We start from the raw sequence: 16,640 nt of genomic DNA, 5'->3' as shown, positions 1-16,640 counted from the left end.
ACCAATTAGGAGGATGTCTTAATTGTTGAGGAAGATGAAGGCCTGAACTAACATCTTGGTATTAGTAGAGAAGAGAGGACAGATATTTAAAGTTCTAGGAAACAAAATTGGGCAAGACTTACAAGACTGATTATATCTAAGAGGTAAAGATGGCTCTCTGGGTTCCTGATAAAAGTGTCTAGATAGATGGCAGAGGGCAACTCCAAGATAGAAAATTTGAAAAAATAACAGATTTAGAGAAAACAGAAGATACGCGAGTTCAGGTTCCAGTCATGCAGTGTTGGAGATGCCTGTGTCATCTGATGGAGAAGTCTAGTATGCAGCTGGGTAGCAGAGTCTGAAACTCAGGTGGAGGTGAAGTTATGAGGGAATTATCACAATCTAGTTGTGATTTATATTTCTTAAATATGTATGACAGCTTACCAGCTGGAATGTTCTAGCTAGTATCTTAGCTGGTAACTGTAAGTGTTAATCAGATCATAACTAGAACAATCAGATTTACTGACTTCTGGCATATCATTGAAAGGACACCCACATCTTTTTGGTTTGAATGAGTACAAGCATGATCCATGTATTTCATTTCGTTGCTACATCTCTTAAATCCCTGATAAACATCTTCCTTCACTCCTTTATGTCATTCATTTGTTGGAGGAACTAGGCCGTTTTTCCTGTACAATGTCCAACATTTAGCTGTTTGATTCTTTCATGCATCTTTTAATTTATTCCTGTCACCCAAATTCCCTATAAACCGGTAGTTACACTGAGACTGGCCTAGAGTCAGGCTCCGTGTTTTAGAGACAAATTTTCATCAGTGGTGCTGTGTACTGTTGCCCAGAAGGCATGTATCTGGTTGTCTAACTTTTAATGATTGACCAGTGGGTTTGGGTGGGATTAGCCTGGTTCTTGCATTTGAAATTAACCATTCATTAACCTGCCACTCAATGGTTTTTGCTTTTTGTTGTTTTACATTTTATGCTTCACAAATTTGCATGTCATCCTTGCATAGGAGCCATGCTAACCTCTGTAGCATTCCAGTTTTAGTATATGTGCTGCCGAAGCAAGCAGTTTTTGCTTTTCATTGGTGATTATTACCCTGATTTATTGTTTTACTAAGGTTTACAATTGTAATTTTCTAATTCCGTAATGTTTCTGTATTGGCCAGAAGTTGTGTCAAGAACTCTTCCTTATCAGCAGTTTATTTTCCTGAAGTTCATTTCTTCAAGATAAATGGATTTTTTTTTTTTTTTTTTTTTTGGAGATAGAGTTTTGCTCTTGTTGCCCAGGCTGGAGTGCAGTGGCGTGATCTCAGCTCACCGCAACCTCAGACTCCTGGGTTCAAGCAATTCTCCTGCCTCAGCCTCCTGAGTAGCTGGGATTACAGGTATGTGCCACCATGCCTGGCTAATTTTTTTTAGTAGAGACAGGGTTTCTCCATGTTGGTCAGGCTGCTCTCAAACTCCCAACCTCACGTCTGCCCACCTCAGCCTCCCAAAGTGCTGGGATTACAGGCATGAGCCACTGCACCCGACCAAATGGATGATTCTTTAACAATTTTCAGAGTAAGTTGGTGCTCTAGCCAGTGGAAATGTTAACAAATCACTTATTTTTCACTGTCATTGTGAAATTGCAAATTTTGTATATATTGTTTCAATCCATTCCATTGATTATTTCTTGCTCAAATTGTCCCATTACCAGTGGGAGCCCCTTAAGTTGGTTCCTGTTGACTTGGTACAGAATTACTCAGTATTTCCTTGCTTTCTGACGTAAGCTAACCAAGGTTTACTTTGTGCATTTCCTGCCTCAGACATTTTTTCCAAGGGTTCCTGGTCTTTTTTGTAGGAAATGGTGTTTAGTTTAGAGACCATACTGAGCACTAGGGGGTGCTGATAGCTGGGTCGGATGCGGTGGCTCACGCCTGTAATCCCAGCACTTTGGGAGGCCTAGACGGGTGGATCACTTGAAGTCAAGAGTTCGAGACCAGCCTGGCCAACATGGTGTGAAACCCTGTCTCTACTAAAAAATACAAAAATCAGCTGGGCATGGTGGCACATGCCTGTAGTCCCAGCTACTCAGGAGGCTGAGGCTAGAGAACCCGTTGAACCTGGGAGGCTGAGGTTGCAGTGAGCTCATATGGTGCCACTGCACTCCAGCCTGGGCAAGAGTATGAGACCCTGTCTCAAAAAAAAAAAAAAAAAGTAATAATGGTGAGTTTGTACTTCCACATAAAAACCTTAGCTCCTAATAATATCAGCCTGTTTATCATAAAATATATTAAAAGTTTCAATATACTATAATTTTACTAACACTAGTGATTAGTTTTAGATTCACTTGTGTTTTTGTCCTTAGAATCCATCTCACTACCAGTGGGCAAACACTTGTGTTCTAAAGTTACTTGAAAGTAGTTTATACTGCCAACTATATATGCTATGGTTTGAACATCTGTGTACTTCCAAAATTCACACTGAAATCTAATCCACAATGCATTGGTATTAAGAGGTGGGGCCTTTATGAGGTAATTAGGCCAGGAGGGCTCCACACTGTACCACCCTTCCAATACTGTAAGGCGGCACCATACCGGAAGCAGAAAGCAAGCCTTTACCAGACACATCTGCTGGAGGCCAAATCTTAAGACTCCCCAGCCTCCAAAACTGCAAGAAATTAGGGTTTTGTTTTTTTTTCTTGAGACGGAGTCTTGCTCTGTGACCCATACTGGAGTGCAATGGCATGGTCTCGGCTCGCTGCAACCTCTGCCTCCCAGTTTCAAGTGATTCTTGTCCCTACGCCTCCTGAGTAGCTGGAATCACAGGCACTCACCACCATTCCCAGCTAATTTTTTTTTCTTTCAATAGAGACAGGGTTTTGCCAGTTGGCCAGGGTAGTCTTGAACACCTGACCTCAAGTGATCCGCCTGCCATGGCCTCCCGAAGTGTTGGGAGTACAGGTGTGAGCCATGCACCCAGCTCAAATACTCTTCCTTATGAGTGTTAACCAAAGTTTTTTCATTCCATTCTCATGTGTCCTTATTTCTTCATAACCTCAACAATCAATAAACTTGTTTTTCCAGTGAAAGCTAAAAAACTGGTTTATTCTCTTCTGAACAAGGTAAGCATCTTTACGTGTTAAACGTCATTTACATTTCTTTTTCTATGAAATATTTGTTCTTAATTGTTGGACTCCTGTCAGTATATCGTTTGGTTTGGGTTAATAGTGGGGTTTTTCTTGTCATATAAACATTTTAATGTAGCTAAAATTGATCAATAGTTTTATTCCTTCTAGGTTAGTTTTCCCCCATCCTTAGGTTATAATGGAATTCCATCCATATCTTCTAGTACTTGTACGCTTTCATTTTTACAATCAGATCTTCAGTCTGCTTGGGATGTATCTATATGCCTATTTTTAGTTATCATTAAAAACCCATCTTTACTCCACTTTTAAAAAATGCCACTTTTAACATACTCTACTTTCTATGCATTGTGTCTGCTCTTCTGTTCCCCTGGTCTGTTTATTCATGTGCCAACACCAATTACAGAGGCATACTGTGTTTCAATATTTACTTACAGGTATACTATACATAAACTGTTTCTGTATTTTAATTTTAAATCCTACCTTTTTTTCCAAATTCCCCTATTAATTGTAGCTTTACCCTTTTGGATTTTCCCTGTGTGTCTAATGGCTTTTTTTTTTTAACAAAACAGGTTCTCGATCTCTTATCCAAGCTGGAGTACAGTGGCATGATCATAGCTCAGTGCAGCCTTCCTCCTGGGCTCAAGTGATCCTCCAGCCTTAGCCTCCCAAGTAGCTAGGATTACAGGTACCAACCTCCATGTCTGGCTTCATTTGCTCTCTCTGATCTAACTGCATTGATTGGCTAATACCTTCAGTAAAATACAGTAATGGAGATCAATGGCACTACTGCTGATTTCAGAGGTAACAGTAATAATTCCTACAAAAGCCTCACTTTTCTGACATACTCCTAGACAAACAAATCATAAAACTGTTCTAATGAAGAAAAACTTTATTGAGCATAGGAATAGATGGGCTTTCAAATTATTTTTTGCTTTACGGTTATTACTTTTATAAACCATCTGATCCATGGCAAAACTAACTGGTACCATACAAAGATGTTTGTTTTCTAGGTTTGGTTTCTATTCTACATTTGTTAACAAATACATTTAAATCTAGATAGATAGAAACATTTGTGATTGAATTATTAGTGCACGGTAATACATGGCATATACATTGCTTAAGCTGGTAATAAGGGGTCAGATGTTCTACTACGACCTTCAAGCACAGGTACAGATTTGCATTTTATGCAAAAATTCAGGTTTTACTCAGTTTTTACATTGGTGGAAGCTGATGTCATTAACTTATAGGCAAGCAAATACTTTTGGTTTCCAATTCTTAGCTGAACAAAAATACACACAATGTAGCCTTTTCATTGGGCAAGACTTGCTTTTTATATTTCACAAGAGAATGCAATATAACCCTTCCTTGAACAAGATGACCAGGATACTAATAAAACCATCTTTGCAGTTGTGTTTAATAAGCATATTTTATTTAAATAAATCCTCCAGTTGGAAATGGAGAATTTACTGCCTTTACTTAGAAGGCTATGTAAATAGCTATCTATCTGTCAAATTTATATATGCAGCTTACCAATATTCCCTTATTGGAAACATCAGTATTTCCACGTCACATCACAGTTCCGAAAAAGGACTTTAAAGTCTCAAAATTCTGTATCTCCTTTGGCTTGCTTCTCTCTCGATTCCACCCAGGCTTTATTAATGGTTCGCTTCATATCATCATCTCCATCCTCATAAATTTTCTTTAGAACATTCATCAATCCCTCACTAGGATCTGTTTCAGTGTCATAGGAGGGCTTCCTGTTAAAAAGAAAACATACAACAATGGAGAATCAAAAGCACGGAAAGATAGCGTAATTCAGGTTAACACTGGCAGGAAGTAGAGGGATGGAGAGTAAGACAAGACAGGGATATTCACAGTCAAAACAAACAACAGCATGCAAATTCATCTTAATGAAAACACATACCTACCAAACATGCACACACTTGATCTGAAAGAGTGATCATCACAATAGTAAGGGGCTATTCTGAGGCAGTGGGATTTCCTGTGATTTATTTTTTTGAGACAGAGTCTTGCTCTGTCACCTAGACTGAAGTGAAGTGGTACGATCTTGGCTCACTGCAACCTCTGCCTCACGAGTTCAAGCAATTCCCGAGTAGCTGTAAAGGTACGGGCCACCACACCCGGCTAATTTTTGTATTTTTAGTAGAGATGGGGTTTCACACCATGTTGGCCAGGCTGGTCTCAAACTCCTGACCTCAGGTGATCCACCCACCTCTGCCTCCTGAAGTGCTGGGATTACAGGCATGAGCCACAGCCCCCGACCCGTGATTTTTAACAGGCAAAATAAGTAAGGATTTGATTTTGTAACTTGTTTTTTTTAAAGCATGTTTCCTCATAATTTGGGGGAAAAACACACACACACATGTACATTACACATGGATGTACCCTGAAGCTCATGTATTTTTTAATTAGAAAAGCTCTCCTCTTAAGCCTGAGCTACCCAGATCTAGGCGTGGTGGTGATAGCATCATCTTTGGTCAGTCAGTACTTCTAGAAGATAGATAAATTTCCTACAATGCAAGTATCATCGAATAAACATTTTTAAAAGGTCAACATTAAGAAGGATAAAGATTTTTTTTTTCCACTCTAAACCAATGACAATGAAAACAACTACATATCACAACCATCTGAGAAATTTAAAACATACAGGAGTATCTGAGCCTCTCTGTAACTACTGAAACAAATGTTTCTGGGAATGGGCACAGTATTCACGTAGAAGCACAACTGTGCCTAGGGTTAAGAACCACACTGAAGAGCCAACCCTAACTACAAAGACCTTCTTAAAAAGCAACTTGCTGCATATGTGCCCTCTGCAGATAGTTACTGATAGCTGCAACCATAAATATCCATAAAGACAAACTATTAAAATCCATAACCTCAAATACATTAAAATTCTTTTAAAAAATGAAAGTGACTCACTCTTTTTCTTTGCACTCTTTTTCAACCTGAGTCAGGTAATCCCACCTTGTGTTTTCCACTTTCTTTCTACATAAGATCAGAACTGTATCAGTCTTGACCTGGAAGAAAAGTGGGAAAACAGGTACAACTTAGAAGACATGAAGATAAGCATGAATATTTAGAAAACAAGTCTCTAGTAGGTGTAGATTTATTTTGGTGCTAGTTACTTGTATAAATAGGCCAAAATGTTAACGTTCATGGGAATCAAGACAGAGTGGGTGTTAATGGGAGTGGAGGCAGAAACTTCATTAGGAAGGCCTCTCTGAGGCAAAATCTGAGCTGAAGCCTAAGGTCAGGAGAAGGCAGTTGGCAGAGCATGTAGAATGGCTCTAAGACTGGATGATCTTGGTGTGTTTGAGGAACAGGAGGAGTGGCTGGATTTTAGTGACTGAAGGAGACAGTAATATAGGAGTTGGGGACAGGCAAGAAACCAAGTCAAATGAGGCAGTATGGGACAAGATGAGGCATTTGGAAAGTGCGAAAGAAGGGCACTGTACAGCTCTTTCAACAATGATTAATACAACTTCTAGGTTTCTTTTGGTACTCCACCTATGGGACTAGTAAATGCAGAAGGATGCAGTAAGACAGCTGATGCAACTATTATTTTAGTATTACCTGTAAGCTGTTATGTCACTATTATAAAAACAGATGGCAGAATGGCATGTCTATATACCTAATGCAGTGAACTTCATTTATTCAAATTAGGCAGAAAAGAGGGACTAGCTGATTTAGTAAAAATTAATAGTTTTTAAAAGACAGTTTCATCATTTTTACAGCTGCTTCCTACTCCAAGGAGGCTGAGTGCTTAAGACCTCCTTTTACGCATATAAATATTATGCACAATGCTGACACTACCATTAATTTAAGCACTTACAGAATGGTATTGCACTTGAGTGTATCATTTCAACTTCGTGAAAGTAATAATGCAGACACTGAGGCACAGAGTGATTAGGCTGCCAAAGGTCAAAAACAGTAAGCGGTAAAGCTGGCATAAAACTCAAGTCTGACTTTTAACTACCTTCAAACGTTTACTTCCTGATTTTAATGGAATTTTTTTTTTTTTTTTTGAGACAGAGTCCTGCTCTGTTGCCTAGGCTGCAATGCAGTGGCGTGATCTTGGCTCACTGCGACCTCTGCCTCCCAGGTTCAAGCAGTTCTCTACCTCAGCCTCCCAAGTAGCTGGAATTATAGGCGCCCACCACCATGCCTGGCCAATTTCTGTATTTTTAGTAGAGACGAGATTTTTCACTATCTTGTCCAGGCTGGTCTTGAACTCCTGACCTTGTGATCCACCCACCTCAGCCACTCTGCCCGGCTTGGAATATTCTTTTTTTTTTTTTTTTGAGACAGAGTCTTGCTCTGTCGCCAGGCTGGAGTGCAGTGGCGCAATCTCAGCTCACTACAACCTCTGCCTCCTGGGTTCAAGCAATTCTTCCACCTCAGCCTCCCGAGTAGCTGGGACCACAGGTGCGTGCTACCACGCCCAGCTAATTTTTGTATTTTTAGTAGACAGGGTTTCACCATGTTGGCCAGGATGGTCTCGATCTCTTGACCTCATGATTCACCCAGCTTGGCCTCTGGAATATTCTTATGATAGCCTATTCTTCTAGAAAAGGAGTTGGCAAACGTTCTCTGTCAAGGGCCACATAGTAAATATTTTAGGTTTCATGGGCCATATGGTCTGTTGCGGCCACTTAACTCTGCCATTGTAGTACAAAAGCAGCCACAAACAACACACAAATAAGCATGGCTATGTTCCAATAAAACATTCGCAGAACAGGCAGTAGTCTCTGTTACAGTGGACAAATTCATTCCAGTTCATCTCAATTCTAAATCGGCCAGGTTCAATTGAGTAAGGTTTTACAACAGTATGACCAAATAAAGCACACTTACTTTTTTGGAACTGCCTTCCACAGAGATGGGTTTCAAGAGATTGTTCACAATCATGGAGTAACTCTTCCCATTTAGATTCTTTACCAAAAGATCAAATGACCTGCAACAAAATAGGGAATATGATCTTTCTAGTTCTATGAAAGGTACTCCATAGTTCTTGTGGAAAGAAAAGCCACTGGCTTTATTTTAGGGTGTGTGTGTGGCCATCCCAGATGATTTTAATGCTTACCTCCTCAAGGTAGTTGTAAAGATTAATTAATTCTAAGTTTAAGAAGAATTTTACTAACTGCAAAGAGTCCCAAGATGAGGCAATGTTGACTGTTAATGATCACGGTCTTCCCCATTATAATGGGAACTCACCTCTCTGTGAAATGCACCTGCACATTCTCAGTGGGAACCTGATGAACTCCAGTTAAGGTAATGTAGATTTTCACAAACTTATCTGATTGATCCCATCCTGGCAACAAAGATGGAACACAAGTAAGTCTCTGAAACTATATCTACCAACAGCAAATGCACATGGCTCAAAATTCAGGAAAGTAAAAATATGAAAATCCAGTCATATAAACATGAAAAAATTTGAAATATAAGAAATTTTCAAGGTCGAGAAATGGAGCCTCAAAGCAGCTAAGTACTCTACCCAAAGTTAGGCATCTAACAAGTGCCAGACTAATTCAGATTGAAATCCAGGTTTCTGCACACAAAGCCTATGCTCTATCCCTTAGAATAAAAATATGATCACTAAATACATCCTTTAAGACTAGTTCATTTACCATTTTTATGGAAATAATTTTGTCCTACATCTAAATATTGGTAGTTCTCCACTTAGCTGGATGGCTATTTCTACTTCTCTAAGTAGTCTAACAAATGCAATCCTAGCTCCCTTAATTCCTTTCCAGGGCAAAAAAGAATGTAAAACACTCCCAATTCTTCATCCAAATCTGACATACCTACCGGTATCTATTAAATGCCATTTCAGTATGTATTATCAAACTACCAACAAGTCTGTAACCTAGAAGAACTCTGTCAACATAAAAGACATATAAACTTCACAAAATACCATCTCATTTGTAGAAAATAAAAAGCTTCACAAAAAAGCATCTTCTGTTTATCAAGTATACGTACACATCCCTGACTGTTCCTCACTCAGTGCTACAGAATAGAAACATGCCCCATTCTCCATGACGTGTTTTTCACACTGCATGCCTATATCAAAACAGCTCATGTACCCCATAAATATATACAACTACTGTGTACCCATGAAAATTAAAAAGAAACATAGTGTTAATCAAATACCCTAGAGAGTTTCAGAGAACTTCATTTATTAATAGTTTCTTCCCATTCAGTCAGTCCATCCTCCGGATTGACAACACTTTCTCCCTCAACACAAATCTATATTCCTGATTAAAATGCCATAATCCTAAACACCTTCAGATCAGTTTCCTATACTCAACTGAGCACACAGTACAATTTCCTGTAGTACTATATAGTACATCTCTTAGGCATTCTGGCTTGATACTAGCAACCTGACCAGAAAAATCGTGTGTCACAGCTTGATTATATCAAAAACTCAATTTAAAAAAAATATTTAAGTGCTTAATAACTCAATATCAGGGCTGGGCGCGGTGGTTCACACCTGTAATCCCACCACTTTGGGAGGCTGAGGCGGGTGGATCACCTGAGGTTGGGAGTTTGAGACCAGCCTAACCAACATGGAGAAACCCAGTCTCTATTAAAAATGCAAAATTATCCAGGCATGGTGGCGCATGGTTGTAATCCCAGCTACTCGGGAGGCTGAGGCAGGAGACTCGCTTGAACCCGGGAGGCAGAGGTTGCAGTGAGCAGAGATCGCGCCATTGCACTCTAACCTGGGCAACAAGAGCGAAACTGTCTCAAAAAAAAAAAAAAAAAAACCTCAGTATCAGAAGCACAACAGTTTGCAAGTCTTTCTTAATAGTCTTGTAAAATGCAGTAACAGAACTACTAATGCTTTTCCTTTACTACAAGTCTTTTATTATCTCATTTAACTCAAATACCCTAGTTTTGCCTATCTTCAACTGATGACATAGTATAAAAAGTTCAACTCTGGCCAGGTGGAGTGGCTCACACCTGTAATCTTAGCACTTTGGGAGGCCGAGGCCAATAGATCACTGGAGGTGAGGCGTTTTGAGACCAGCATACACATTCGTTTCACTGTAACAATATTCAAAATATATCACGCCTTCCAACTCTTCATTTCCTCTGCTCATGCCGGTCCCTTTTTCAACTTACTGAATATACAACTCACCCTTCACACTCAAATCTAATTCGTTTCTCACCTCCAGAATTATTTCCTCAGCTATATTACCCACTACATGCTAGACACTATGAGCAAAAATAAAAACAAGACTGTCCTTGCTCTCATGAGAGCTAATCACTCATATTCAAGTTGTACTGCCACCAAAACAAAAAGCTGAATACACCATTGAAGGAAAACAGTATTACTACATTGTTATAGCGTGAGTTATATGTCTGTGTCCCAACCACACTGAGCAGGGATTGGGTCTCAGTCACTGTTGTGTATCCTTAAGTCCAAGCACAATAGCGATACACGTTAAGTGCTCAAAACCATTTACTGAATTTAACTGGATTCCTCTCAGTTAATTGCGGTAGCTGTCAGAGTGCAACATAAAACATGATTAAAAACCACCACCACTGCAGTGCCTCATAAATACTGAACAATTTCAGAGTAAGTTCCTTCCTTGTTGCTACTCCTCATCTTTGCACTGAATCACCTTACTGTTAACAGCTTCTGTAAATTAGCCTTTCCTATTCATATTGAAAAAAAGTTTTATTAAATAAAAACTGATGGGTCTTCCTCCAAGTCACCAAAAACACACACTCAAAACTCTTTTAAAGATGAATTTGTTACTAGATCACTATGAGGAACAGGTTGCTCGGAGGCAGAACTGGTCTAGGGAAGCAAATCATACCATAATTACTGATTTTCACTGTATAGCCTGTTGTAATGGGAGCAACCACAGCAGCTGGCTTTTCATTGTCAAGAAGCTCTGCTTTCTTCTGTGATTTCTGTTGCATCTTGTTCTTGATTTCTGTCTCAATCTTGGATTTTTCAGCTGTAAGGGCATCTCGTATTCTTTTCCTAGTAGCCTTTTCCAGCAACACCTTTACCTCTTCTAGATCTTTCTGTAGCTGTTTTAAGACAAAAAATAAGTTAGCTATGATAAATAAGGCAACAGTTTGCTATTGTGCTTATCACTCATTTCAACTTACTGAAATAAGCACTAAGAATTAAGAGGTTCATCTAAATTTTCTAGGATGGAGTTGCAACTTCAATTCTTTCCTCTGGCTTATTAACTATAATTAACTCAAGCTTCCTTTTTTTTTTAAAGGAAAACTTTGAACAATCTTGAACAATAGGTAATCAAACCTAAAGTTTCCAGTTTGTATGTTTTAAAATATTTACAAGACACATCTGCTAAAAATTTTTTAACAAGGAGTTCATAGATTTCCTTGTAACATCTAATCCTAGTATCATTAGATGTTAAGACACTTTAAAAATATTTAAGAGATGAGAGAACACGCAGTGACTGTGGTAATATAGCAACTTTACTGAGGTAATGAATGCTCTACTTTCTGTCACTGATTGGTCTTCATTGATCTTCCCACCTCAAATACCTCACATAAAAAAGACTAAATTTTTAAGACAAAAGATTTTTAAAAACAAATTTCTGCTTTTAAGGAAAAGTCTTGTTCTGAAGCTGGGTTAGTCTTACAGTCAGAAGTGTAGGAGTTAGTGCACAGGTGACAAAAGACCCAAAATGCAACCTACTCTTGGAAATTATCTTTTCAAAAAGCCACCAAGTTCTCGTTTTCTTCTTACGCCAATCCATCATCTACTAAAGTCTACTACTTTTTACTTTCTAGAGACAGAGGCAACATTTTATGAAATTCAAGAGTTAAAGACAATGTTAGAAAATTATTAAGCCTAACTTTTTTTCCCCAATTACCCTCTGACATACTGCAAATGCACAAGATCTTTCCAAACAGCTGATTCACTTTTCTTACAATGACTTTTACATTCTGGCTTAATACTACCAACTTGACCAAAAAATCTTCTGTCACAGCTTGATTATATCAAAAGCTCAATTTAAAAAAATCTTTAAGTGCTTAATAACTCAGAATATCAGAAGCACAACAGTCTGAAAGCCTTTCTTAGTCATAAAATGCAGTAACAGAACTACTCATTCTTTTCTTTTACTACAGGTCTTTTATTATCTAATTTAATTCAGAGGCCCTAGTTTTGCCTATCTATAACAGATGACATAGTATAAAAGTTCAACTCTAGCCAGGTGCAGTGGCTCACGCCTATAATCCCAGCACTTTGGGAGGTTGAGGGTGGTGGATCACTGGAGGTCAGGAGTTCGAGACCAGCTTGACCAACATGGCAAAACCCTGTCTCTACTAAAAAGACAAAAATTAACCAGCGTGGTGGCACATGACTGTAATCCCAGCTATTCAGGAAGCTGAAGCAGGAGAATCACTTGAACCCAGGAGGCAGAGGTTGCAGTGAGCCAAGATCACACCATTGCACTCCAGCCTGGACAACAAGAGCAAAACCCCAACTCAAAAAAAAAAAAGGGTTCAACTCTGCCCCACCCTCTTGTCCACCCTCTCAGACCCTTCCAAGAACAGTTCATATTACCATGACAAAAAATTTTGCACACTCATCTTTTGAGCCTAGAACTAAGATGTTTTGGTTCAAAGTAAAATTTTTATTGTAATAGTTTCAAAAATTCATGCTGATTCTAAAATTCCTAATTCATAATAAAAATATTGAAATGTAACAAATCTAAACAAGGGATTTTGCTTTTTGACTGGAATAGGTATACTTTTTCTAGCAGAATCACAAGTACTTCAAATTAGGCAAGAGATTCCCCCAATGGCTGAATTCCCAAGCCTCTTTATTGCCAGTTTGGCTGTAATCTTTTTATTGTAAGGTATGCACTGAAGAAACTTACAACTGAAACAGTTCTCAGTTCTGCTATTTGCAGACTTGAAACCTTTCTGCACAAATCTTTTAACATGTCCTAGATAGTTTCTCATCTAGTTTATCATGTAATTTTCCTTGCCTTCTTGGCATGTATTTGTTTTACCTATATAAAAATTCTATTTCCCTTTTATCCCTACCCATAACACATTCAAGCTTTATCTATTTCCTAATTCTTCACCTAGGAGGCATTAACACCAATGTGCCTCAAAAATGGGCAAAGGAATTCAACACACATTTCTCACAGAAATGGACACCAAGCACATTAAAGATGCTCAACATCCTCATCAAATCCCCAAGATGCCACTTCACACCCACTAGGATGGTATCATAAACCAAAAAAGAAAAATAAAACATCCCAGAAAATAACAAATGTTGATAAGGATGTGAAGAAACTGGAAGCTTCAAACATTTCTTGTGGGAACATGGTGCAACCACTCTGGAAATAGTTTTAACAATTTCTCAAAAATTTACCATATGAACCAGTAATTCCACTCCTAGGTATATACCCCAGAGAACCGAAAAAACGTCCACCCAAAAAACTTGTACACATTACTCACAGCAGCTAGTCAAGAAGTGGAAATAAGGCCGGACGTGGGCCCCATGGCTCATGCCTGTAATCTCAGCACCTTCGGAGGCCCAGGCAGGCGGATCACTTGAAATCAGGAGTTCGAGACCAGCCTGGCCAACTTGGTGAAACCCCGTCTCTACTAAATATACAGAAATTAGCTGGGTGTGGTGGAGCACGGCAGTAATCCCAGCTACTCAGGAGGCTGAGGCAGGAGAATCGCTTGAACCCGGGAGGTGGAGGTTGCAGTGAGCCAGGATCGTGCCATCCAGCCTGGGCGACAGAGCGAGACTCCGTCTCAAAAAAAGAAGTGGAAATAAGTGTCCATCAACTGATGAAAGGATAAACACAATGTGCCATACGCATGAAAAAGAATTTTAGCCATAAAGAGCATGTGTACTAATAAATGCTCACCACGGATGAACTTGAAAATGTTAGTGCTAAGTTGAAGGAGCCAAAAAGCAAGAGGCCATATACAGCGTAATTCCATTTATATGAAATGCCTAGAATAGGCAAATTCAGAGACAACGTACAAGATGAGTAGTTGTCAGGAGCTAAGGGAGGAATGGGAAGCAATTGTTTAGACACTGGTGACGCCTGCACTACACTGTGAATATACAAACAGAAACAAACCTGAATTGTACACTTCAAAATGGTTAAAAACTTGAATTCTCCACGTGCATGACTGGGAGTTCTCTCCTCAGGGCACATGGTACCCAATACCTACCTTAACAAACTTGTCACAAGATACCCAGATTAATACTAAAACACACAAACCTCAGTTTTTCTTCACTTGAAGAAAAAATTTTGAAGGGAAAAAAAAAGCTTGGGATTTCCCAGTACTTGTTTTCATAAAGCAAATCTAGTTAACACACACCCAACACTAAACTGAGTAACTGTCCGGTCTTCACCTCTCGCTTAGGCCAGGCAATGAGCAACACAAGTGCTATCATTACCATTTTCTAACTGAGCAAACTACGTCTCCATCAAATTTAATTCCCCAACGTCCAGAGTTGACAGAGCTTTAACACAGGCCATTCGATTTCTTACTATCAATTACAACTAACTTTCCAAGTTATTTATTGTGAAAGTCACATACAGCATAGCGCTGTTTGCCAAGCTCTGGCTTAAACACCTAGAAATCATACTTTTTAACACCCTGTGAAATAGATGCTACTGCGACACAGAGAAGCTAAACAACTTGCCCAGAGTAACACGGCTCGCCGTGTGTAGAGAAAACATGACTAAGAGAATTCAAGTGCTAGCACCAAGAACTTCTCACCTTCCGACTGCCCTCTACCATCAACGACACTCACGTTTGCACCCAGCGTGGCTTGAATGAAGCTTCAGTCCTCCGGCTGGGAAACCAGAGCAGAAAGGGCCTGAGGAACAAGCGCAGCGGGCCGCTCTTCCAGACCCACTCCCCGCACCGCCTGCACGGAGAACCGCCGCACACCCCCGCTCGGGCCCGGCAGGCGAGTGGGGTGCGGGGACCGAAAGGAAGCGCGGGGAAGCGTCCCCCTACCCCGGGAAGGCGCGCCCACTGCCGCGGGACCGGGTCGCCGCAGGGCGGCTCAGAGCAAGGAAACGGCGGTGGGGCGGGAGGCAGGTGCTGCAGCTCCAGCCCGGAGGGCATTAGGAAGATGGGGTCGGACCACTTACCTCTTCCGAAGCCATGGAGGCTGGGTCAGGCCCAAGGCCCGAGCTGCAGCCGCGCAGAGGAGGGAACGGGAAACGCCGCGCGGAGCCCTCAAACCGAGCGCAGACGCCCACCAGCACGAGTCGCAACGCCGCAGCCTGCGCGCACACAGACCCTGCGCGAGATCACAGCCCGCCTCCCGCACGCGGCGGCTCTGGAACCTTCGCGAGGCCGTCGCCGCCACCGCCCACCGCGAGCGCGCACCGCCCGCCAAGTCTGGCCCCGCCCCTACCTCCCCGCGGACCCGAACCCCTACCCCGCCCCTTTCCGCCCCGTCGAGTCTGGCTCCGCCCTCCCGCCGAGTCTCCTAGCAACGCTCAAGTATCGCGAGATACTTGCAGATAGAGAAGAGTAATGTCATCCTCTCCGCCCCGACAACTGTGTGCATTATAATTGACCGTGCTGGGCCAGGCTGCGCAGTCGCAGCTCGGAACCGCTGCCTTAACCCAGCCCCGGAAATAACGTACCGAATTTCTGAGCCAAGTCGGAAGTTGACTACAGAGTCACTTGCTTCCGTCCGCTCTAGGACACCAGACCCGCCAGGCAGCCATGTTGTGTAAAGCCAGTTTCTCAGCCTCCGCGAGAAAAAGGCAAAAGTGGGGAGAAGGAGCAGCCTGGCTACGTTCAAACGGGAAAGAACGGACGTGTTAAGCGTTGAGGGCTTCTGAAAGGAGCGGTTTGATTTGCAGAGAGTTTGGCGCGCTGGAGAAGTCACTGAGGTCTAGCCTCTCGGACGTGGTGGCGTCATCACGTGCCGCGGTAGGCGGTGCAGCTGCGTTGGCCACGTGACCGCGCCCCGTGCCGTAATCGCAGATCAAGGCACAAACATAAGAGCTGTCCTGTGGCCACAGTTTCAGTCCCTCCTTTCTGTCGTGGACTGTTGAAGCACAGTTTCCTGGTGCTTTCGCCCCTTTCACTGACCATTTCAAGAGTCCGTTGTTCTCACCTGGGTTTGGGTTCGGTATAAGTGAGCCTGTTGATCCTCAAAGAAAATGCTGAAATGTCTTCCGGGGACGATGTTCTCTTCTGGTTTAGAGACGGGGTTTCCACTGTGTTAGCTAGGATGGTCTCGATCTGGTGACCTTGTGACCCGCCCAACTCCTCCTCCCAAAGTGCTGGGATTACAGGCGTGAGCCACCGCACCTGGCCCTTTTCTGGTTCTAACCGTGCCACTCCCCAGAGAAGCCTAGTTTTCAGATTACTCTAGTCTTTGGCAGGCTCAAGATGTCAACAACACAGTTGAAAACCCCTAAGAGGTCACATAGCCCGCACTCAGCTTTAGAGATCGTCCAAGGCAGCGATTAGAATCAGCAACTCAGAGAAGA

The 16,640-nt window shown here is 41.4% G+C and overlaps 1 protein-coding gene and 1 pseudogene across 2 annotated transcripts; both read right to left on the bottom strand.

The window, feature by feature from the left end:
• Positions 1 to 961: 961 nt before the first annotated feature.
• On the bottom strand, positions 962 to 1,061 carry LOC135272354 (U6 spliceosomal RNA; annotated as a pseudogene).
• A 3,366-nt stretch (positions 1,062 to 4,427) lies between these two features.
• On the bottom strand, positions 4,428 to 15,409 carry CACYBP (calcyclin binding protein). Of its 2 annotated transcripts, none has more exons than XM_012444393.3 (6): positions 15,279 to 15,409; positions 10,971 to 11,190; positions 8,359 to 8,455; positions 7,999 to 8,098; positions 6,067 to 6,164; positions 4,428 to 4,883 (listed from the first exon to the last, which is right to left on the bottom strand). In XM_012444393.3, exons 1-6 carry the CDS (start codon positions 15,291 to 15,293, stop codon positions 4,727 to 4,729), a joined length of 687 nt encoding a protein of 228 aa, XP_012299816.1. In that variant the 5' UTR covers positions 15,294 to 15,409; the 3' UTR covers positions 4,428 to 4,726. The 2 variants fall into 2 exon arrangements, with proteins under 2 accessions (XP_012299816.1, XP_012299815.1); XM_012444392.3 differs by lacking the exon at positions 15,279 to 15,409 and adding an exon at positions 14,899 to 14,934.
• Positions 15,410 to 16,640: the final 1,231 nt, after the last annotated feature.

This window comes from Aotus nancymaae, unplaced genomic scaffold (genome assembly GCF_030222135.1).
Source record: "Aotus nancymaae isolate 86718 unplaced genomic scaffold, 86718_ANA_hifiasm-v0.15.2.pri h1tg000108l, whole genome shotgun sequence".
In the NCBI taxonomy this organism is placed as follows: domain Eukaryota; kingdom Metazoa; phylum Chordata; class Mammalia; order Primates; family Aotidae; genus Aotus; species Aotus nancymaae.
The sequence above is the reverse complement of the archived record's forward strand: the minus strand, read 5'-3'. Positions and strand labels throughout refer to the sequence as shown.

Coding starts and splice junctions, on each gene's coding strand:
- CACYBP (XM_012444392.3), bottom strand. CDS start 14,919: ATGGTAGAGGGCAGTCGGAAG. Junction 8,456..10,970: donor AGTGAAAATCAGTAATTATG/GTATGATTTGCT, acceptor CTTTGTTGCCAG/GATGGGATCAATCAGATAAG. Junction 4,884..6,066: donor AAAGAGTGCAAAGAAAAAGA/GTGAGTCACTTT, acceptor TCTTTTTAACAG/GAAGCCCTCCTATGACACTG.